General features: G+C 33.4%; 1 protein-coding gene across 1 annotated transcript in view; it reads right to left on the bottom strand.

The window, feature by feature from the left end:
* LRP1B (LDL receptor related protein 1B) overlaps positions 1-24,058 on the bottom strand; it is a 1,956,425-nt gene that overhangs the window by 643,076 nt on the left and 1,289,291 nt on the right. Inside the window, exons 25-29 of the mRNA XM_080689945.1 lie at positions 22,785-22,989; positions 15,485-15,649; positions 15,011-15,255; positions 3,461-3,592; positions 1,759-1,986 (exon numbers count right to left, since the gene is read on the bottom strand). Of these exons, the coding sequence (XP_080546071.1) occupies positions 1,759-1,986; positions 3,461-3,592; positions 15,011-15,255; positions 15,485-15,649; positions 22,785-22,989 (975 nt within the window). The remainder of the gene's footprint in view (positions 1-1,758; positions 1,987-3,460; positions 3,593-15,010; positions 15,256-15,484; positions 15,650-22,784; positions 22,990-24,058) is intronic.

Here is a 24,058-nt window from a genome sequence, read left to right as displayed (position 1 = left end):
TGTCAATCATCAAGGATCAAATGCTGGCAAGTCTATACAGCTTACAGAGCCTATTGGAAAGTATTTTACATTGATGATAAAGTGCTTACAAACTTCCCTGCTAAACTGTAATGGATTGTCTTGTGGAAAGACAATCCAATTTATGATTTATTTTTGGTCTTTCAAAGGAGTTTCATTATCTTTAATCAGAAACAGTTCTATTTTTTCCCCAATCCTATAAAAAACCAAGTATAAAAAAAAAGTCTTTGCAATTTTGTTGGTTTTTTAAAGAATCCTACCTTTTGGCAACTTTGAAATAAGTATTTGAACAAGCTCATAACTAATTGTAACTATTCATTCAGTAAATTGCTTTAACATACTAAGTTGAGACCACATAACCTAAATAGAATAGCACTTTAGTGGTCAAATTAAGGGTTACTCTGATCTAATAGTAGTACTTAAGTGATCTCTCTAGGATTGTACGTGGGGGCACTCTTTAAAAAAGGAATATGCATTTAAATCTCTCTCTCTCTCTCTCTCTCTCTCTCTCTCTCTCTCTCTCTCTCTCTCTCTCTCTCTCAGCATTAAGAAGGGCAAGCTTTAGTGACAAGCTTTAAGCACTTTTCATTATACCTGACTGAAAGCCTTAAAGCTTGCTCTTCCTTTTGCTTTTATTAAGATGCTCATCATTGATCAAATGTGGCTAGATTTAAAATTTTCAGTGTATATTAAAGTGCATTTGATAAATCTATATGGATTACTGATTGCCATTTCTTCCAACCCTCTTAAAATTCCTCAAGAAACTGTGTCTAGTTTGGATTTACACTCATGGAGAATAGTAGGTGCACAGTAAAAAAACTCATTCAATGAAGTTATAACTGACACAGAAATCATAATAGGTAGACATTTAAGCAAGTATTGGAATAACTCAATCTTAACTATTTTAGGATAGCCACTATGAGTCTATGTGTTCTACTTCAGCTATGCGTTCTATGGTTGGAAAAACTTCTTTTCTTTTCTTTCTTTTTGTTTTGGTACTAGAGATGGAACCCAGGGACATTCTACCTTGGAGCTACACCCCCCAGCCCTATTTTTTTTTTATTATTTATTTTGAAACAGTGTCTCACTGAGTTGCAAAGGGCCTCAGTAAGTAATAGCTGAGGTTGCCCTCGAACCTCTATCCTCCTGTCTCAGCCTCCAAAATACTGGGAATAGAAGCATGTGCCCCTCACCTGGCTAAAAGATATTTTCTGAAAAAGCTCATTCGACAACATTTATGAGAGACCTATGATTTAACCCTCAGGTTAGAAGGTGGTTAAGGAGGGACTATTTCCCTCTCTGATTTGAGTAGTTTCACTTTGTATGTTATGAGAAAAGAAATTGTATGGCATGAGAAAAGTTCATAAAAGCTTAAGTTACAGAAGTTTCCCATCCTCCCCAATATCTTATGTTATCTCTGTACAAGAAAGCCCTCCAGCCCCCCATTAGGAAAGAAGTCCTTAAATTTGCTTATGTAGACATCTATAAAATTTAAGATTTACTTTGAAATTTTTTCTTCTCATGAAAGTAAATTTTGAGTTATCAGTCTGCTATGTTCAATTTAATTGTAGCATTTTACAATTCTGAGGATGGCGTATATTATTGAACCTCTGAATAATCAATTCGAACTTTCAAATTAACAGCATAGAGTTGAATAGTATCAGAAGAGTATAAAAGAGACTTGTGATAATTACAAATTGAGTAATACACGTTTAAAGCTTCAACATGCAAGTCATTTACCTCTTGAAATGACGGTTTCTAACCCAGTTCCATTAATAAAAGCTCGTTTGATGGTTTGTGTCTTAATATCTGTCCAGTATAAACGTTCCTCAGAGGCATCAAAGTCTATCACAGTGACATCGTCAATATCAGGGACAGTAAATGCCGTGATAAAGTTAAAATACGGATTGTCAATATCTACTCCTCTGATTTCTGAACGCCTTGCATAAAGGAGAAATTTTTTCATCTCTAGAAAAAAAATAGAAACTAAGTGTTTTTCTCTTATACATTTGACAGGTTTGAAACAGACAAAATCTTGTAAAATATTACCTTTAAATGATTTAATGCAGTTTTCTAACCAGAAAATAATAACCAATATTTGATGAAAATATTAGTATAGAAATGATTTATTTTTATTTAGCTAGAAATACCAAGAAATTTTCATAATAGATTTGATCTTAGAGTTTCAAACAAACTTGCTAAAGTACATGAACACTATAAATGTCAAATAAGCATATTTAATTTTTGTACATAATTATAACAACATCGCCTTGCATTGAATGTTTTTTAAAGCAATGTAGAAACATTTTTCCTGTACTATCATTGAAGAAAATGAAATAAATATTACTTTTAAAAAATGTTTTCATGTTTTCCCCCATCAAAATTAGGGCTCAACTAGCTTAAAGTTGTATTACAAATTCTTATAAATTTTTAGTAACCTAGAGTGGGAGGCATTGAATCATTTTTACTTTCACAGGTATTTTTCTTGCACTGAGTTTGTGAAACATCAGTAGATCAAATAGAAATAGGACATACATATTTTACTACTGTGTTTTTTTTTCTCTTGGTTATTGTTAATATCTGAAATATATTGTTATTTTTGTATAAAATTAAAGTCATAGTTACCTAATGTTTTAAATGAATTCTAGTGAATAATTCTTTTTGTCTTTCATTTTAAATAATTGCATTATAAATAAGAATTATTAATTAAAAACACTGATTTTCATTCAAAAATATTATGCCTTGTTAGCTAAAAAAGTTTTTTTACAAATATTTCCAAGTTACACAATTGACTCCATTTTATGCTTTTCAGGTTGATAATATCCTATAAAATGAGTATAAAGTGGCTTTCTAAGTGGAGCAGGATATTAAAGCTTTTAAGTACCTCTTTGTTATGCAGGTTACCTACATCACCATTTTTTTGATAATGCACTTTCACTTACAAATCTCCGTTTTCCTGAGATAAATTCTGTTAACACCCCAAATAAAGAGGTAGCAAAAAAAAAAAAAAGAATAAGGCAGTAAATAGCAAAATGCAAAATAGCACGTATTTTACAATTGTCTCAGTCTCTCTAGAAGTAGATGAATCAATAGCTTCTGCAAATAGCAATACCTAAGATGCTTCTTTTTGCTGTACTGGGGAAGAGACTCAGGGGCATTCTACCTCTGAGCCATACCCCTAGCCCTATTTTTTTCTTTTTTATTTTGAAACAGGGTCTCACTGAATTGCAAAGGGCCTCACTAAGTAACTGAAGCTGTCCTTGAACTGTGATTCTCCTGTCTCGGCCTCTCAAATGCTGGGATTATAAGCATGCGCCACCATGCCTGGTTCTAAGATCCTCTTAAAGAAGTTATAATCCTCTTCTCCTTTCCATTCAGTAAAATCTAATACAATTTGAGAGAAGTTAATTTGAACTTTGGGTGAGAACTGTAAGGAATTTACCATAGCAGGTCTTCTTGTCGGAGGAGAGCTTCATGAGGTGCGGGCAGGCACAGGCTGCACTCCTGTTATGATTGATCAGACACATGTGAGAGCAGGGACCTCTGCCGTCATTAGCTGCACAAGGATTGGGAGCTGTAATTACACAGCAAGATATTAACAGTGAAGAAGGAAGAATGAATCAAGGAACCTGTGAAGTTGACAGGGGTTAGTCACATAATGGTTCAAAGTAAAGTTTCCTGGGTAGCACCCATTACCAGGATGATTAATAAGACAATAGAAGACAATCATGCACAGCAATTACATTGCAAAAAACAGTTATCCCCTCAATGATAACAAAGAAGATAGCCTCCATAATTTCCTTCGAGAAGCAAAGTCTATAAAGATTTAATCTGAGAAACAATTCAGAATTATTATTAACTTTAGTATATCATAAACTCAGGTAGACTATAATCTATACATTGAGATTTCTAATGGATGTCTGTATTTCCCTAACCTAACCTATAGATTTCATTATTGCCTTAGAATAACATTCTTAAAAATTTTCCCAGGAGACTGTTGTTACATGTCCACTCTTCCTACAGAGCCTGTGCACATTTGAAATTAAAAGGCTTACTAAAGAAATGTCTCTTCCTTCATTATCAAGACATTTACTTCTTTATTTGATTTGATTTAATTGATTTATTTAGTGATCCAAGGGACTGAATTTAGAGGTTTTCAATCTCTGAATTACATTTCAGCCAAATTTTATATTTTATTTTGAAATAGGCAACTCTCTAAGTTAATGAGACTGACTTGGGCCTGTGATCCTCCTATCTCAGCCTCTCAAACACTTTCAATACCTTACTCTCTTATATCTCTCTAGAACTGCCTATCATGGCTAAGCTTTGCTGAACACACACATATTTACTAAATTCCATTGTATAAGGAAATCATAGTGCATTCAAATTTAGGACACAATAGTACAACTTTGCAATTCAATGCCATGTTCCCATTCTTTTGTGTTTTTTATTCTATTATTATTTTTGGATAATATATTAATTTCAATAGATCAATAACTATTAACCTCAATCTTATTTTTTAATGAAGCTTGGCTAGTAGAGTAAGGTCTTTAGAATTGGACTCCTGAGTTGAAGTCAGAAAAGAGTTCCACTCTCTGACCCCCACCATCAACATTTTAGCTTTCAACTAATGAATGGTATCTTTCTAAAAGGTGGACCTGTTCTTGTGAGTAGTGACAGGGTTCAAGACATGCTACCCCAAGTTATTTCACCTTGACATATTGAAAAATGGCAGAAGCAGAGAGGTCTCTCTGACCTTCTCCTCAGATTTCTTTCCTCAGTTAGGTCATAAAACTTAGGAAGGATTTTCAGACCTTCCGCTGAAGCAGGTCCTGTGATTCTCATGAAAGAGGTTCCCTGCAAATACCCAGGGGAAAGGAGCTTCCTTATCGCTGAAGAAGAAAGGCCAGAGAAAAAAATCTGAACAAACTTGCTTCTCCCAGTTTCTTACCATTAGATTTAGCCTCCTTTGCTCTATTTTATTTCTCTAAAACTGCCCACGCCTCATTGAAAGTAGTCCAAAACAAGCACAGATTTAATCATTTATTTAGGTCTGCATTTCCTCATGATCGTTCCTTAACAATAAACGTGTACTGAAAATTTGTTTATCTGCTTTTTCATCTGCCTTATGGTGTCCTTAGCTAAAAACTAAGATAGGTTAAGAAAATAAAATTTTCCCCTTATAGCAGTCAATATTAGTTCTGTATGTTTTTAAAGCACAAAGAATAAAAATATCATGGCAATATACTATAACTGTAGTGGATATATCAAAGTTAACTGAATTTGATATATATTTATTGTAAACTGGGCAAACTTTAGTTCTTCTCTATACCAAGATGATAAAATAATGTGTGCTCTGAGTTTGTTAAAAAAGAATAAGGAAGACCAGGCATGCTGGTGCATGCTTATAATTCCAGTCCTGGACAAGCAGAGACAGAAGGATCACAGGTTCATAGCCAGCCTCAGCAACTTAGAGTAGGGCCTCCTCAACTTAGCGAGACCCTGGTTCAAAATTAAAAAAAAAAAAAATAGGGTTGAGGGTGTAGATCAGTGGTAGAATGTCCCTGGGTTCAATCCCTAGCACCACAAAAAATAAATAAATACAAATCAATAATTAAGTAAATGAATGAATAAATAAATAAATAAATAAATAATAAGGAAACCAGGCTTGGTGACACAAACTTTTAATATACAATAAACCCAAAGCCAACATTATATTGAGTGGGGGAAACCTGCAAGAATTTCTTCTAAAATCAGAACAAGACAAGGATTCCCACTATCCACTATCACCACTCCTTTTCATATGTTTTCTCTAATATGCCCAAACTAGGGAGTATTAGGGATACCAGAAGGACTCCAGGTAATGGAGGGGAAACCTCAGCAAAGCTAGAATGGAAAGATAGGAGAGGAAGAAGGCTGACGTTGATTAATGGAGGAGCTACATCCAAATATGTGTATAAGTATGAATATAGCATGGTCAACCTGGACACTGATTGTTGGGATTGGGAAAAAGAGGAATTGGGTGGAGGAAAGGGCACCAAGTACTGGGTGAATGTATGCCATTGTCAATATGATCCACAATATGATGTAAAACTATAGTGTACAGATAATATTAGATAAATAAATAAATAAATAAATAAATAAGTAAATAAATGGAATGGGAGTGCAGTTTGTACCTGAATGCCTATGAATTTAATTCCCAGTATTAAAGTACCAAAAAACAAACAAAATATGCTAGAAAAGAGTGGACATTTTTTTGGAGGTTCTTTAGTGGATGCCCTCTGTCTCACATAATATGCACTAAATATCCTGTTGTTTATTACTTTTTATGTGTTATAATTGGAGTCCCTAATGCATTGATAAATAGAGATGCTAGGTTGAGGTGTCCAGGTGATGAAGGGGAAATTATTGCATGAGAGAGGCCGGTGAGAAGAGGCATGGTTAGGAACCTTTAGGAACCTAGAATCAGGGCTACCTCCTATGGTAGGTAAAAGAGAAGACTTAAATTTTCCCTCAGTTGGAAAAAAAAAGATAGAATGAGGAAAAAGAAGAAATAAAGGCAAACAAAAAAGAAAAAAATTGATTCAAAACATTGGCATAGGAAATTATTCCTCTCAGGGAAAATAAAATCAATATACATGATAGTTCAGTGGTAGAAAAGTTGGATTTTACTTTGTGTATTATTATTATGAGTCCAGAATCCTACTAGCTCTTCTCAGCATCTAATAATTATGATAAAATACTTTTTGTGTGTATTGGTACTGAGGATTGAACTGAGGGTTGCTCTACAACTCAGCTACAACCCTAGCTTCTTAATTTTTTATTTGGAACAGGGCCTAAGTTATTATACTCTAGCCTTAAACCTACTATCTTCCTGCCTCTGACTCCCAAATACTGGCATTATGGGCCTTGAAATAAAATAATTCTTTTTTAAAAAAAATGAAAGATACTGAATTTTATGTACATAGGAATAAATTACATTGACTTTGTAGACTAGTATCTGTTAACAGTGATAATACTGCCATGTATGTCATAATATTTTGTGCTTTACAGCTTGGAAAATTCACAAAGAAATTTTACTTTCCACTTATATCGTTTCTAAGTTTCTTTTAACCATCTATTTGAATACAGCTATTTATTTGAATGAGTAGGAGGAATTTGGTTTATGATACTCACATTTAACTAAGGCAAGGATTAACAAATAATGACCCCTGAACCAAATATGGATTTGATTTTAGAAAATAAAGATTTACTGAAACATATTCATATATATATATATATATATATATATATATATATATTTGTATATATATTATCTGTAGCTGATTTCATACTACAAAAGCAGAATTAAACAGTTTTCAGGGAGAGATCCCATATCCCACACAGCCTTGAATTATTTATTATCTAGCCCTCTACAGAAAAGGTTTGCCAATCCCTAATATAAACAATTAGCTATGTCATGAGAAGCACTATTATAAATACCCAGTATCAACACAGAAGCTGTGAACTCCTCCAAGACCATGCACTTATAGCCTGGAAGTGCTGACCTGTCAATGGAATTCCAGAAACAATCATAACAAATAAAATGAAAATAAGCCTCTGCCGACCACCTCACCGATAGTTCATACTGTCCAAACTCCAGGTGACTAAAGCAAAGCATATATGATGTGCTTAAAAATTTAGATGGTTTCCCACTGTCTATGTCACAAAATCTCAGCCTTGTCTCCTACATGTCCCAAAGGCTATTTAGCACACATCACACTGGTCTACCTGCCACTCATTTTGATCTTCTATCTTTTAATCTTGATCCATTATGTTTTTTTTTTTTTAGTCATCAGTCTTCCAAGTAAACAAAATTTAAACCTCCAAGTATTTTTCATTTTTCTCATTACCATTTCTTATCTTTGTCAAATTTTATCAGAATTTCCCAAATTCATATTTTCTTTCCATTTTTACCTCTCCATTTCCAACATAAACTTGTATTTCCTCTCTTTCACATGCTGGTCAGAGCTGGTAACTGGTACTCTGTGTTACTGCCCCAAACACACCATCCTTCCTCTGTAAGATGCTCATGTGCTTCCAGCTTCTTGTATCACTTTTCTCCTGCATGCATGCTATCATGGAATCATGATTGTTCCCTGCACATCTACAGCTTATCTTTTCTCCACTTCACTTCAGAATTCTCTTAGAATTCCATCAAATTTATATTTACATTAACCTTCCTTATGACCCAGCTCAAATCATTATTCTGCCATAAAATATTTTCTAATAAAGTCAGTGTTGTTTAATTTCTCTCATTGCTGAATGTTAGCTTCAAGGATTGACATTACAAATACTAGACAATTTATTTTCTGTTATGCATCTACTTTATGTATTATTTATTTAGTCAAGGGGGTTGCACCAAAAACCGTATGCATGCTAAGCACATGTTCTACGATGTGGCTATATCCCAGCCTGTACTATTTCTAATTCATAACATATTCATATTATTCAATACACACTAGCCAGATCATGGATATCCTCACTTTTGCTTGTTGATGTACTCAACAGTAATTCTGCTACAAAAGTACAAAAGCAGCCAGAAGAAAAAGATAGATAAATGAATGTCCTTGGCATTGTTCAAATGAAACTTTACTTACAAAACCAAGAGTGATGAATTTAGGTTGGTGCCCTTGAGCTACATGTACTTTTCTTGCAAGAAATAAGACTTAAGTTTATACACATTAATTTTTCATAAAATTTCTAATGCATGCATGATGGTGTTATCCTTAAGGACATTTGAATTTGTATGTCCACTCATGCATATATGTTAGTTTATTCTTTAAAATGGCAGCAATGTAAAATTTTGGAAAGTTAGCTACTCTTTTAAAGCACACCATGTCTATAAATGAAAAGATTTAATAATGCATATCTACAGTAATTTACAGAAGACCCAAATGTTAACTATGCAATCACACAAGACCGATATGTACTCTGAAGAAAAGAATATCATTAAAGATAGTTTTATATTTCTTGCAACCTATGTTTAATTACAGTCCATTTCTCATCAGAAAAATTAAGCACTTTAAAACCAATTATTATTCAGAATTTTCAATTAAAATATATACAAATGTTGATGCTATATAAAATATGTATAATATTTATTTACCTAACAAAACTATGGTGAAAGCAAAATGCCAGAGTTTAATTTGTTAGATGAAAGAAAGGTTTTTCTCTGGCAAATGAAGTAACTTTACTAATCAATAATATTTATCCTATTAATGAACCTGATACAAAAGTAATTACTAATAAAATAACTTATTAGTAATTTTCTTTTAGAAATTTATTCAGTTCTTAAGGAACATAATTTTCAAAAGCACTTTAAAATAAAAAACTAATCTCAATTCCTATTTCACTTACAAAACATCTTCAAATAAAAATTTTGACATTTGATTTTGAATAGCCTGAGTGAATTCCTCGTTTGTTTGCAGTGCTGGGATTAAACTCAGTGTGTCTTACACAGGTTAGGCAGATGCTATATGATTGAGATATACCTTCAAGCCCAATTTATTTATTTATTTATTTATTTGTTTGTTTGTTTATTTATATTTATGTATTGGGGATTGTACCCAGGAATATTCTACTTCTGCACCACACCCTTTATAACAGGTTTCAAAAGTTGCTGAAGGCCCCACTAAAATGTTCCTGAGGCTGGCCTCAAACCTGCTATCCTTTTGTCTCAGCCTCCAAGTACTGAAATTACAGGCATGTACCAGTATGCCAGGGTTCAAACATATTTTTAAAAAAATATGTGTGTAATAAAATATTGACAAGTAAAACATGTTGCTATTGCTTTAATTTCACCAGATTCCAGTAATACTAGGAACTACCTGAAAATATTTGCAATTTCCTCCACCATGCTGGGATATGGTTTTGAGAGTATATACTTTTTTCTTACTGGAGGAGAGGAAGACTGTTATTAATCATATAAAAGACATTGCTTATTTTTATAATTAAACATCTCACAAAATCCCTCATCTTCCAGAAGTTGTTTAAGTGATACCTTATCCCCTAGGAAGCAATGATATCACCAATAGTTTTAGAATCTAGATTCTTTTGGGGAACCAATATTTTATTTTCCTATAACTATTATAGAAAAAAGTTTAATTTTCTATATAAATATTTTTCTGATCCAGTTAGGGGCACTTAAATAATTTTTCAATATTAAAGCTACTCTGAGAAATGGCCTAAAATTCTATTGGTGTAACATAATGGATAAGTAGAAAACAATAATTTATATGATGATAAAATAATTAAACTTTTCAAAAATCATAATATATTACAATATGGAAGAAATTGTGTTCTGTGTTTTATAATTATGTGAGAATATAATTAGATTTTTTTTCTATCAAAGAAATAGCTTGACTTAGACTCCATTTTGTAGAATGCCATTGTGTAATCTTGTGTGTCCTTGTATATTATAGTAAAGATAGTATTTCCTGAAAATGTTGAGTGTCAACTTTTCCTCTATCATCCCTTCTGCCAATGGTGTAAAGATTGGGAGGCCATGGTCCCACCAATAGGAGCACAGCACAGAAGCCCCACACTGGAAATAAAACACTCACTGGTTTTCTAACACATTATACAACTAACTTTCCTGGTGGCAGGATCCCTTTTTCACAAAAAGTACAATTCACCTTGATGAGCTGCTTTCAAGTATGTGTCTTTTCTTAAGATTCTATGAAAATTTATTTCTAACAATCATCATTTCATTCATTCTTCATAAGGGCCGTTTTATTTTATAAGAATAAAGCCGGGCGTGGTGGTGCATACTTGTAATCCCAGCATTTGGGAGGCTGAGGCAGGAGGATAACAGTTAGCAGTCTCCGTCCGCTACTACTTAGTGAGGTCCTTTGCAACTCAATGAGACCTTGTTTCAAAATAAAGAATAAAAAATAGGGCTGGAGGTGTAGCTCAGAGGTACAATGCACCTGTGTTCTATCCCTTGTACAGCAATAAATAAATAAATAAATAAATAAATAAACAAATAATTAAATAGCCCCATTTTTCAGAATAGTAAATTTAGGAGAGGTCAAAAGACTTATTCAAGATTACAGCTATTAAGATGAGAAGAAAGCTGGAAATGGTGACACATGTCTATAATCCTAGTACTTAGGAAGCTGAGAGGGATTGTGGGATCAAGGCCAGCCTTAGCAACTGAGCAGATCCCTTAATAACCTAGGGAGACACTGTTTTAAAATGAAAATAAAAAGGGCTGGGGAGAAGAGGGCTTGGAGGTAGAATGCCACGGGTTCAATTCCCAGTAATAAATTTAAAACAAAAAGAAGAAAACGATTTGCATTTCAGAGTATGAACTCTAACCACTACAATGTACAACCTCTCTAAATGCAGCTGTTCATTCAGGTTCATTCATTCATTCAGAAATACATTTTTTTTAATAAAACAAGGGATAGATACAGCCTCAAGTAAAATTTTTACAGATATATTTCATCTAATTATTGTAGCCTGGAGAAACTGCTCAATGGCTCCAGCCATATTTTTTGTTTTATTTTGAAACAAGGTCTTGCTAGGCTGATGGGAGTCTCACTACTTGCTGAGGCTGTCCTCAAACCTGCGATCCTTTTCTCTCAGCCTCTCTAGTGCCTTCACACCTGGCTTACTGCTCCTGTGTTACAGGGTTTTGTTACACTAGCAACTTTCCTGATTCTTTTGCTTGCATATAGCACATTGTAGAATGGCTCTGTCTCTATAATCACACAACTGAATTCCAGTAATCTCAAAATCTCAATCCTCAGTTTCAATCTCTCTCTCTCTCTCTCTCTCTCTCTCTCTCTCTCTCTCTCTCTCCACACACACACATTCAGTAACAGTTTTTAATTAATTTAGTTATGTATATAAAACAGTACTTATGTGTGAAACACAATTCTAAAATTTTATATGCTATGTATTAACTCATGTTTAATACATGTATATTAAACAGCAAAATATTTACTAGATTCCCTGATGGCATGACTATTATCTAGTATAAAGCTAAAAAAAGAACAAAGTTTAAATAACTTTCCCATAATGACTGATAAGAAAAATGGTTGATAATCATATTATTAAAAAAAATTACACTACTGATAAAGGGAACATCATGCAATTAATTAAATGAAGTTAGGTTTTGAACCTGTGTCATAATACTAGTGATAAGCTTGGTACACAGTTATTATATATATTAAATTTAAACTTAAATTTAAATTACTATAATTCCTTCATATTGTATTATGTGTAAGCTTTGGCTTGTTTTTTCCTAATTCAATATAATAACAATTTTAGAAACAAAAGGATCTAAAATAGATTTTTAAAAATTCATCTTGTCTCCAATAACTAAGTTATAAATCTGTGCACTCGATAAGGGCTTACTTGTAAAAAAATAAACTGTGTTAAAATGTTTATTAATTTCCCATTTGGAAGGATTAAATAACTTGAAAGAGTATTTGTAATATTTATTTCTTCAATTTGTGAAAGATATATTTCAATTTAGGTATTAAGATGCACTAAATGTCATGAATTTTTAAAATTTATCATTTACTTCATGATCTTCACAGTATTATTCACCAGCAAACAAGAAACTATTTTTTTTCTTGTATTAATGCTGAGTCTTTGCCATTTTCATTTTAAATGTATTCTTGGTAATAATGAAATAGTAGATATGTTTCTATGCCTTTTTTTCTCCTAGCAGTGGAAGAATGACTTCACTGAAGCAGACACACAGGACAGATGATGACTGCTATATGCTCAGTGATTGTTATAATGGAGAAAAGTAGAATATTCTCTGATCACTCTCAAAATTTGAAACTAACTAAATTTTATTTAGAAAATAGCAAAGTTTGTTTTTTAGATGACATTCTCCAGTTATATATAAAGAGCAGAATATCTACTCTGAATCCTGACTTTTTATTTGCAGTACCAGGGACCAGTGCCAGGACTGCACACATGCTATACAAGTAGTCTACGACTGAGGAGATCCACATATTAAAAATCCTTCTTATTGTATGCAAAGTAGAGAAATCACATGCCAATCATAATTTCTGTTAAAGACAACAAAAACAGTTTCCCACAACCAAATGACCATAAATATATCAGTTCCTTTCCATATATACGCAAATGTCAAGAAGGTTTGACAGTGTCATATTTCTTCTCATTATATGCATTTATGAGGGTCATCCATTGTGGGCAAGTCAGATGATTTCATACATGGTATTTTGAGAGAGGAGAATGGTGCAACACACACAGGCAATCCATCTCTCAAGATCCAGTCCATTCACGTTGCTCTAATCACAAAATGTACAATTTCTATAAGATGCCAAACAAACTAGGGGACAAAAATAACACTGTAGGTAATTTTTGCAATCCTAAAAATCAAAACTAGTGCCGTGTTGTAAGCAATTCTGTCATCGACAGTGTATGCTGTGCAGCTACCTCTCTGTGTTGAAGAAATCTGCTAGAGAAGAGAAGAGAATTGAAGAGAAGAGAAGGTTTATCATCTTGTACTGTATCAAGATGTATGACTACAATGCACCAATAAAAAATTTAAAAGACTATATGAGATTCAGTAACTGTCACAGGGAGGCAAAGAAAATTTTGCAGATGAGCAAGTTTTTATAGGAGTAATAATATTGAGGGGGAATAAAATTTAAGCACTGTTAATAGAAAAAGGATTGTAATGAGATGTCAACCACAGAGTGGTTGCTTTTGGCCAAGTCTATAAGAAGAAATAGAATATGAATTTAAATTAAGGCTTAACATGTGAAACAAAAGTCCAGAAATGCCAATGACTTAGAAGATCTGTTAACTGAAAGAAAGAGAAAAAGGAAATTTTATAATCCGTAGGAGGAAACATGTCATCTGAGAATCAAGTATATAAAATTTAAAAATGCTACGGAGGGGAACATTATTTGCATTGGAATGAGATTTCATAGGTTATTATACTTTAAATGGGGAATAAATACAAAAGAATGACCTAATGTTATACCAAATGGCTGTAGTTTCATGGAAAAGAAAAATGTCAGATTTGGGATATGAAAATTTGCAAATTTTGAGTGGAAAAGACAAAAATCACACAATCAAGAGGAAGATTACTATTGAACAAAGGTGTGGACACATGGGGAGCTCTACCATACACTGTCCTGTTCATATTCTTCTGTCCAAATGGGGGAAGTCAAACAAATAGTTTATTCTTTCTATATCCCACTGTCTCTTTTCCCAGTACAATATGCACTGTCTCTTCTCTCAGTACAGTGGCTGTGGCATGGGGTGGCAATCAGCACAAGTGCGTCCTTGGTGTTCTCTTCTAATTAACTGGTCATATGTGCACAATAGAGTTCAAAGTCAGAGACTTTATATGGCTTCCCATAGCATATTGTTGATGCAATGGCAGTCACTAAAAATTAGAGGACCTTGTATAAATGCATTTCTAAAATTGACTTATTTATTTATTTATTTATTTATTTTTTATTTTTGGTAGTACTGGGCATGGAAGCCTTATACCTCTGGGCTACACTGCCAGACCTATTTTATATTTTATTTGGAAACAGGGTCTCTTAAGCCAGGGAGGCTGGCTTTGAACCTGCACAATCCTCCTGTCTCTGCCTCCCAAACGTAGAGATTGATTAGAAGCGTGTGCCATTATGCCTGATGACTTATTTATTTTGATATAATGAAAATTTTTAAAATCCAGAACTAATTAAAATAAAGGCTGAAACCACTTCTAGCATTATATATTTATATAAATGTAAAATATATATTAATATGATATATTATTATATAATACATATTAACATTTAATAATATGATATTAAAGATTATATGTTAAGTAACATGTTATAATAAAATATATAATTATATAATATAAATAATTGTTAACCCGCAGAAATTATTTTGCAGTTGACATATTATATAATTAACATGAAAATACTTTTTATGTGGTTAATATGTAAAAAACACTCACCTTGTGGCTGACGACTGGGATGGTATATCTGAAGGTCAAAAGGCTGCGCACTGGTTTTCTGAATCACACTGACATTCTGCCCTGTCCACTTATTTGCTTTGGACAATGTGTTAGTCCTCCAATCTGTCCAATAGACCTCACTCCCATACAGAGACACAGCAAAGGGATGAGAGAGGTATTCATGACCCCGAATGATTTCTATCATGCTTGTTCCATCATAGAGGGCTGAATAAATTGCATCTGACCTAGAGAAAGTTAAATGTCAGTAGTTCATCAGAAAGGATTCACGTATTTCAAGGATATAATCATTTAATTCAGGTAAATGATCAAGAAAATACTTTGTCAAAATTTTATGGCCATGTATCTGATTTGTCTAAAGAAACAAATCACTATTTTTATATGGTCTCTGTATATTAGAATTCTTTAATGTTGCTAATATTGTCTAAGAAAAGTAAAAAGGATCATTTTTCGAACCTGGCATCAGTCCAAACTATCCTCTTTTCAAAGTGGTCCACGGTTAGTCCATTAGGCCAAGCCCCAGTTTTCATATCTTTGTAGATAGTTTTTCTCCCAGCACCACTCATAGAGGCCGATTCAATGCGAGGAAAATTGGCATCCCAGTCTGTCCAGAAAAGAATTCTGAAGAAAAGGAAATAATACTATTTTTCAGTCATCCATTTCCAAATACTTACTGAATGCTTACTATATACTAGGTGCTTGCTAGGTGAAAAATCACAAGAGAAAATGATGCTTTATCTAACTCAGTGGCTTAGATTCAATAGGAAGATACAGATTAAATAAAGTCATAAATGTGTAGCTATAAATTTTGAAAGATTTGAAAAAAAATCCAGTGCAGAAGTACTATAGGAGATGATCTGGAAATAAACTTTGAGGAGATGATATTGTGAAACTCATATTGAATTAATAATTTTTAAAAAATAATTACATAACTTCATGGTTTAGATTAAAAATTGACTAACTCAACCCTTTGGAAAGGATAAAAATGAAGAGTAACATCCCAAAGATAATGTATAAATAATTAAATCTGGTGCCAGGCGTGGTGGCACATGCTTGTAATCCCAGCATTCAGGAGACTGAGACGGGAGGATCGTGGTTTGCGGACAGCCTCAGCTACTTAGTGAGGCCCTCTGAAAGTTAGTGAGACTATGTCTCAAAAATAAAGAATAAAAATAGGGCAGAGGGTGTAGCTTGGAGGTCGAATGCCCCTGGGTTCCATCACCAGATACACATACACACACACACACAAAAAATTAAATCTGGGTAATGGGTACAAAAAAGTTTACTGTATATTTCCTTCTAGTTTGTATATTTGAACATGTCTATTAAAAAGTTTAAGTGTAAATATTTTAAGATAAAATAGATTAAAATTAATATTATGACAGAGAAAATATATAAAGTTATTTTGCGGATATTTTTTCTGAAAGACCAATATATAAAAAAAATTGTTTTGGATAAAAAATGCTAATTATCTAAAAACATTAGTATGACATAATTTTGTGTAAAACAACTCCTGAACAATATAATGTGTTGCTATTTCAATAGAAAATGGAACAAAGGTTAATTAGTACAAAGCTGGTAAGTTCTTCAGTTAAGTATTTAATGTCTTTATTAAAATAATCAATATGACATGGATTATGTCTCACTGGGAATTTAATTTTAGATATGCATACCTCTCAGAGACACCAGGTTGTTATTTCTCAGCTTTTCTTTCCATGGGATTACAAACTACAATTTATTTTTAAAGCACTAACATGGCATTAATCATATTTATGGTGATATCCTGGTACAACAAAGTTAAGTAGAGAGGTTTGAAAATTTAAAAAGAAAAGAAAAAATAATTTTTGAAAACAAACAGTGAATTTGGGAGTCATAGTTGGTCTTAGAGTCACTATGGAGAGGCCACCGTTGGCTTGGAGGAGGCCACCCTTCACTGCAAGGTGATGACATGGACTTCTGAATCCTCATCTTTCTTCTGTACAACAGAGAGAAATTGGTGTCTCCCTTTTTTTTATGCAGCTAAGCCTTAGATGGATGCAGACCATGCAGTTCATGCCTTAGCATTGCTCACTCAATGTCCTGCATTTTTGTGTGTTCTATGTTTAACTCTAATTCTATGTTCTATGTTGACACTTTGCAATGAGAAAAGTGAGCCCTTTATCTCCTAACATACCAGTATTCATAGGTATCTTCTATAGTGATTATTGTGGTACTAATCTTTCATCAATTTCAGTGGGAAATTTTCAACATATTTTATAAAACAAGTTCTAGAATTAGCTACCCAGAGTATGCTTATCCACGTCATGCATGAGACAATTCACACAACTAATCATAAGAGTTGATTTCAAGGACCATTGTTTCATAGAATTCTAGGCACTCTTTTGAATACTGAACAATGTGGTTTTTTAACAAAATTATTTCTCTATTTCTTTCTTATTATATGGTAAGATATACTAGCATTTCAATTATTGCATTATTTCCTCAATTATACAAAGACTGAATATCTCTTTGTACAGGACATATGGAAATGTTCAGCCACAATTGCTATTAAAAAAGAAACTACAGCCGGGCGTGGTGGTGCACGCTTGTAATTCCTGTGCTTGGGAGGCGGAGACAGGAGGATCGCACAGGTTCGAAGCGGGCCGTGCTGGCTTAGGAGACTCTGTTTCCAAATAAAAAAAATATAAAAGTAGGTCTGGGAGTGTAGCCCGGAGGTAGAAGGGCTTCTAGGAACCCCAGTACCACCAAAAAAATAATAAAATAAAAAGAAAGAAAGTACAGTCTAAGGATTCTGCAGTTTCTGAATTCATGGGTTAGTCTGCATTAGGATTAAACTGGACCAATAGACCATGAACAGTTTGTATTATTATGGGCATGAAAGGGCCATTATCATTTATCAGGTCAAGCTGCAGAAGGTGAAAAGAAATGATTTTTGCAAATAAGCTACTTATCTGTAATCTTTAGGTCTTCTAAATACAATGAGGAGAAATAAATTTCATTTAAAATATTTCCATATAAAATTAAAAATTTACTTAGAGCTTTCAATAGTCTTCACAATTACTATTTCTGTTTACACCATTGCAATTGTTACAGTAAAGTCAAGTCACTACAAGGGATAAAAACTAAGTACTAGCAAGGTAGCAGAAAGATGCCAGGCAGAGGTGCAGAATAAAGGCAGTAAAAGTTCAGGAACTGACCTCAACACCCTGCAGATTCAGAACTCCATGGTGCTGCCTGTTACATCCTAGTAATAAGCTTGATGCTTAAAAAGGATCCATGCACTCTTTCAGGTCACCTTAGCAATAAGTACATTACCTTAAAGTGGAATGAAAGAAAAATGGCTCCTCCCTAAGAGGCCCAATTTACCTTCTTAGAATAACTTGTCACTTGGGAGACTGGGTCAAAACCCAGAATACAGAAGGGATGCTGCATTAGGCAGACATGTTTTATAATTTAAAAGAAAGGCCAGTGGATTCTTTGCTGGGGAAGAAAAGCAATCCGTTGAAAACATTTTTTATTTGGCATCGGTAAAAAATGTCACAGAGATCTTGATTGCTGTAGGAGCCTCATATGAAGTAAATATATTTTATGGGGCTAATGTTGTAGCATTTTTTTTCTCTGCCATGCTGAAATAGCAAAGTCGCTAGTTGCAAACCTTTCTTGTCATTTGTTATTGTAAACAAGGCTTATAGAATTTTCCATTAGATGGACTTTGCTGAATACTTTGTGCTGTAAAGTATATCCTTGAGATCCTGTAAGTTGCATGTAAACAAAGTCCATACATATGTATGCATTCATTTTATCTAAGAAACACATATTGTGCACCATTATATATACCAAGAGCTGTAGTGGCTTTCATAGACTTGAAAGTAATTTTTCTTGCCATGAAAAACTTATAATTTACTAGGAAAATGACAGTATTTACACAAATTATATTTCTAAAAAATTATCCATAAATTTCTCCTAAAATATAAACTTTCAAGATAAGTTTAAATACCTTTAGAGTTTCTAAAAGTGTGTATTCACTGCTTCCTTATTTATTTAATGAATAATTTGAGAATAAAAGAGAAAACCATACATTTTCTTTTCACATAGCACAAATGCAGTAACTGAATTTAAATAAAATTATTTTCCATTGTTTGTTCTTTTTTGTGCTTAGCTTGGCTGGCTTTCTTCTTCAGTGTGTGTGTGTGTGTGTGTGTGTGTGTGTGTGTGTGTGTGTGTTTATTTTTCCTAGGTTTACAGCCTACTTTATGAAAGGCTTAGTGTTTAAAATAATTTTGGAACTTTCTACCAAAATATTCAATAGACCTGAAATTATTTTGGTATCTTATTATTAAATTTTCAAATTTAATTGCCACAACTGTGCTTAACATATTTATACAAACCTTATTCCTTAATTATGTTAACATTCCCTAAGATAGTCTTAGTAAAAATATATCATGGTAGCCCAACCTGTCAACTTTTCAATTAGTTTTTAGACCATAATTAATTAATACTGTTATCTGAACTTTGGTCATGTATGTCAGAAACATTTTTAGGTGTTATTTCCTCACTCTGTTTATTTTTAATTACTTTATTACCATTGTAATCATCTAAACTAATCACAATTTCATAGCATCAATTGATAATGGACAGTAACATCTATTATAAGAACTTTATCAGGTTTTCCCTATTCACAGGCCATCTTTCTGTATAAACTTTAAACTCTAAGAGAAGATTTTACTTTTAGTGAGCCCTTTATATGAATGAAATAGTGTTTTGGTATTTTTATTAATTTTTATTTTTATAGTACTAAGTATTAAATCCAGGGGCATTCTTCCTCTCAGGTATACCTCCAAGGCATTTTTTTTTATATTCAAAAGGGTCTTCCTAAATTAGCACACACTGACCCCAAAGATCTTCTTGTGCCACCCCTAAGTACTGGGATTACACATGTGTGCCACCACACCTGGTGGCTATTTTCAACTATATGGCAGGTTGTGTGTTCTTTATGGTCTCATTTTATTTTTTTCATTTTATTTATTTTATTTTCCTTTTATTGACATTGCGTGGAATATATTTCAAATAAACTGAGACAAATAAGCTCATCCTAAACATTGTGGATACAATGCTAGGGAAAATGAAGCATTGCCCCAATCAAACTTTTTATGTTGTTTTGATCACACTATTTTCAAAACTTTTATAAACACATTTTTATTGTTGTTTTTTCTTTTCTTTTCTTTTTTTTTTTTTTTTTTTGGTGGTACTGGGGTTCCTGGAAGCCCTTCAAACTCCGGGCTACACTCCCATACCTATTTTATATTTTTATTTGGAAACAGGGTCTCCTAAGCCAGCGTGTGCGGCTGGCTTCGAACCTGCACGATCCTCCTGTCTCTGCCTCCCAAGCGCAGGGATTACAAGTGTGCGCCACCACGCCCGGCTATTCTTGGTTTTTCTATGCCAATTTTTAACTTGAGTCCATTTGCATTTTACTTTTTGTTATATGTGCTAGAACTACATCTTTCCCTAAAACCCTTATATAGTGAGATAGCAGTAGAGTCCAAATCAGCAACCTATTTTACATTGGGAAAAACTGTTGTGGGGAAGGGGTGAAAACAAAAAGAGAGGAAAATAATGGCATTTCTTACTACTTGGAAAGCTGAAACAGGAGTATTACAATTTTGAGGACTGTATCAGCAAGCAACGAAACTCTCAACAATCTAGGGAGACCCTATTTCAAAATAAAATTAAAACAAGGGTGGGAGTATAGCTAAGAGGTAGAATGGCCCTGGGTTCAATCTTAGTATTAAAAAAAAAAAAAGAGAAAAAAAAGACAAGGAAAAGAAAAAAAAATACTGACATTTCTCACCAAACAAAACATGCTTTTCCAGGTTAAAAAAACTATAATATACACGATGTACATTCATAAACATATCGAAGTCAATTACTAAGCCAAACATGAGAAGGAGAGAGACGGGAAGAAATGGGGTGGGAATTGGTAAGGGCTAATTGGGTGATGTGTGCATGTATGCCTCTACCATCTCGTATTCCATTAAAATGTATGACTACAATGCACTAAGAAAAAGTTTTTAAAAATTAGCAGGTAATGAGTGAAATGAGTAAAAGTCAACTGAAAAACAGAGAACACAGCTTGGACTAAAAGAAGCAGCTACTTCTCCATTCACTGTTGCCAGATCTCCCTGGTTTCCAAAGAAACCAGAAAACCAGTTTTGGTTTGAACAATCTCTCAGTATTTTAATTAAAATCAATTCAATTTAAATGCATTCAAACACTGTAGATGGTGAAACAAACACCTCAGAAAGTTTGCTGATTTTGGAATCTTCACTATAGACAAGCTGCGGTGTCCCTTTAATTTCAGTGTCTGAATTGAAGAAAAGCAAACTTCCTAGTCTATTTGTTTCTAAATCTTGGGCATAGATCAGAGAAAATTAAGAGAATGTGGTCAGGAAGCTAATTTACACACCAGGAAAGCTTTTCTCTCTTCTATTTCTCATCTAACTCTCTCTTGATGCACTTTACTCTCTCACTGGCTCCCCCTGGAGCCCGTGTTACTTAAGGGTAGAAAGCCAAAAAATCCTTAATTTCTTTCTAATACGTTTTAGACCTGAGAGTGACTTATTATTTACAAACTAATAACCAGGGAGATAACTAACTAAATAAATAAAATGACTTACAAAGTATTCTTACTTATCAGTTACATATTATTTCTAATACAGCTAATAATTGGCTCTAAAAATGGAAGATACTATTTTTCATCATTCACAGAAAAGAAAAATAAAATCTTAGAAAAGATGATACATTTGATTTCCCCAGAGAATGAGTGACTGGGAAGGAATTGGAATCATGTATGTCTTCTGACCCCAAATCTGGTGTTTCTTTTTTGCTCAAAAAAAAAAAAAAAAGAAAAAGAAGAAGGAGAAGGAAAAGTAAAAGGAGAAGAAGGAGGGGAGGAGGAAGAAGAAGAGAAGAAGAAGAAGAAGAAGAAGAAGAAGAAGAAGAAGAAGAAGAAGAAGAAGAAGAAGAAGAAGAAGAAGGAGGAGGAGGAGGAGGAGGAGGAGGAGGAGGAGGAGGAGGAGGAGTCGTCATCAACACTCTAGAGAACAGTGGGGCAGTGACCTGGTAACCTCAGTTACTCAATGTTTAACCTTTTATTTTTCAGAATCATGTGTTTTGTCTTTCAGAATTCCCAACAGTCAACATTTCATTGCTGGACTCCTTCAAGCTCATTTTAATTTTCCTTTAAACTGCCTCCAAAAACGTACAAAATAAATAAAGGGTGCGGTGGTTAACATCCATGACTATTGAGAACAAAGACTGGCCCTGTGGTTTGCAGCCATTAGAAACAATTACAGCAACTCTTTGGCAGGGCAAAGAGAAATTCATTAAATTACTGCTTTGAGAAAGAGTTGTAACTGCTTCCAATAGGGCCTACTGTACATGTTTAGAAGAAAACCTTTTTCAGCTTCTAAAAGAAAATCCTTTATAGGATTTTCTTACCTATGTAAGTAAATCCTATAAAGAAAATGGTGGTAATGATCTTATATTTGTTGCTATACTGTATATAAAACTACATTCACACACAGTTATAAACACATGCATATATATATTTTTATATATGTGTGTATATATATGTGTATATAATTATGTATATAAAACAAGCAGTTTTACTTGGAATATATAAAAATTGCATTTATATTAAACTGAATCATTATATTTATGCCAAAGTGAATCTGTAAAAAGGAAACTTCTTTACCCATATCTTGGGTCCAAAGCAATGGCCCTGGGGTGTTCCATGGCTCCAGCTACTAGTGTGGTTCTCAGGGAACCATCCAGTTTGGCCACTTCGATTTGGTCCAGGTTACTGTCTATCCAGTATATGTTGCCTGCTATCCAGTCGACAGTCAGGCCTTCCGGGGTAGCCAGGCCGTGTTCCACAACCACTTCAATGGCACTGACACCTGTGAAGAAAGGAAACCAATATGGACTGCCACTCAGGTAAGCAGTGCAAAGTGTAGAAACATTTCAATTTTAAGAGATAAAGGGCAAGTTTGCTGGCACAGAGGAAATGAAAGACTACCAAATTTAGAATGTATTAATCTTCTTAGAAATCTTCCATCTCAAATATCCTCTGAGTGCCAGTGAAATAGTAATTTTAAATAACTCTGAGGCTTATAACACTGTGAGGATGCAGAAAGGTTATTTCTTGTCTCTACGTTTGTAGGCAGAACAAAGGGTTTGGGAAACAATAAAATGTGTTGCTTAAAATTAGTGCAATTTAAATATTGATCTTCAAGTATAGAATAAAATAAAGAGAAAAGGTCTACCTGGGGCAACATGCTAAATTATTACTAATCAGATTATACTTTCTCTTTGTAAACATGACAGATAGCACTACTATATTTAACCTTACTGTCTTTAACTGTATTTTACTATATGTTACTGTATGCTACTGCCTTTAACCCAAACAAATGAAGCCCTAAATCTCACCCTTCCCACCCAACCCCTCGGCCACAAGACCCGCAGCATACAGCAAGAATAAAAAAAGAAAAAACAATAATAGTGTGGACTAAAATAATACTATTTGGTAATGTCCACCATTATTCTTACATATTCAATACTTAATTTCTTACAGGATTTAATTTTTTTAATTTAATTAGAAAATTTATTTTCTAATTGAGTAACAAGAGAGTTGATGGAACTGCCAGAAGTTTGTGTTAGACATTTTAACTGTGATTTTTAAAAATAGTGAACTCTTTTTAACCAACTAATCCATGGATTTAAAAATCAATATATTGTACTGCAATATAAAGCAAAAACCCACACATCATAATAATGTCATGTATTTAAATATTAAACTATTTCCAAAACTGGCAAAATTGATTTAGAGAAGAATTAACAATTTGATAGATATACCTTGCTTTTAGAATGCTATACAAAGGCACTATTTTCTAGAGAAATATATATATATTTGTTTCAAAGCCTTGCTACTTAAAAAATACCTAATTACAATAAGCATACTAAGTTATA

Source organism: Muscardinus avellanarius (genome assembly GCF_963383645.1).
Source record: "Muscardinus avellanarius genome assembly, chromosome: 2".
NCBI lineage: Eukaryota > Metazoa > Chordata > Mammalia > Rodentia > Gliridae > Muscardinus > Muscardinus avellanarius.
This window is presented reverse-complemented; position numbering and strand designations above follow the sequence as displayed.